The sequence below is a fragment of the Buceros rhinoceros genome, unplaced genomic scaffold (assembly GCF_000710305.1).
Source record: "Buceros rhinoceros silvestris isolate BGI_N320 unplaced genomic scaffold, ASM71030v1 scaffold20972, whole genome shotgun sequence".
In the NCBI taxonomy this organism is placed as follows: domain Eukaryota; kingdom Metazoa; phylum Chordata; class Aves; order Bucerotiformes; family Bucerotidae; genus Buceros; species Buceros rhinoceros.
In genome coordinates, this window is record NW_010397391.1 from 1,510 (window position 1) to 2,574 (window position 1,065).

General features: G+C 61.0%; 1 protein-coding gene across 1 annotated transcript in view; it reads left to right on the plus strand.

The window, feature by feature from the left end:
* The window catches only part of EGR4 (early growth response 4), a 2,200-nt gene extending 1,502 nt beyond the window's left edge, over positions 1 to 698 (plus strand). The window contains exon 3 of the mRNA XM_010146245.1: positions 1 to 698. This exon is cut by the window's left edge and continues 4 nt beyond it. Within this exon, the coding sequence (XP_010144547.1) occupies positions 1 to 698 (698 nt within the window).
* The last annotated feature ends 367 nt before the right edge of the window (positions 699 to 1,065 follow it).

Consider the following 1,065-nt stretch of genomic DNA (forward strand, 5'->3'; position numbering starts at 1 on the left):
AGCTCGGCAGCCTGGCAGAGGATGCCTCCTGCTTCGGCACCCATCTGGGTTTCAGCTGCGAGCCAGAAAACTTCCCGGCCCGCGAGGACTTTGCCGACACCAAGATCCACAACCTCCCTCCTCCGTTAATGCCTGAGTTTGACGCCTCCTTGGCCCAGCCCGAAGTCCTTCCTGCCCTGATGAGCTCCACCGAGCTACTCCATCCTCATCCCTCACCATCTGTTCCCCCCACGGACTTCTTGGGCCACCCCACCTCTTCCTCCATCCCTTCCCTGCTGCCCGCCAACCCTCCTGCCTTGGCCGAGCCCAAGAAGAAGACTCGCCGCACCAAGTGCTCTTCTAAATGTTTCTGCCCAAAACCCCACGAGAAGGCTTTCGCTTGCCCGGTGGAGAACTGCATCCGGAGCTTCGCCCGCTCAGATGAGCTCAACAGGCACCTCCGCATCCATACGGGCCACAAACCCTTCCAGTGCCGCATCTGCTTGAGGAACTTCAGCCGCAGCGACCACCTCACCACCCACATCCGCACCCACACCGGCGAGAAGCCCTTCTCCTGCGACACCTGTGGCCGCCGCTTTGCCAGGAGCGATGAGAAGAAGCGCCACAGCAAGGTCCACCTGAAGCAGAAAGCCCGGACGGAGGAGAAGCTCAAAGGCTTGGGGTTCTTCTCGGTGGGTCTCTCCTTCGGGACACTGTGAAGGCCCAACCTGAGCGCTGGGAGACAGCGTTTCCCGAGGTCCCCCGAGCATCTCGCGGGAGAGCCGGGGTGAGAATATCCTCCTGGGATGGCCCCGGAAAAGACGACGGCAGATCGAGCCGTGCCAGGGAGGAGAGGGGCATATGGGAGGCAGAGGCGATGCCGCAGCGCTGGAGCACGGGCTGCAGAGGTGGGATGTGGCAGCCCCGGCCACCTGGAGCCATCTCAAACTGCAGGGACCGAGTCCTTTTTCTAGCTCCTGTTCCAAGGAGGGGACACAAAAAAACCCACGTACAGCAAGAAACCACCACCAAGACGGGTTTTTTATCTACCCAAACCCACAGACACCCCGTGTTTGTAGTGACCTG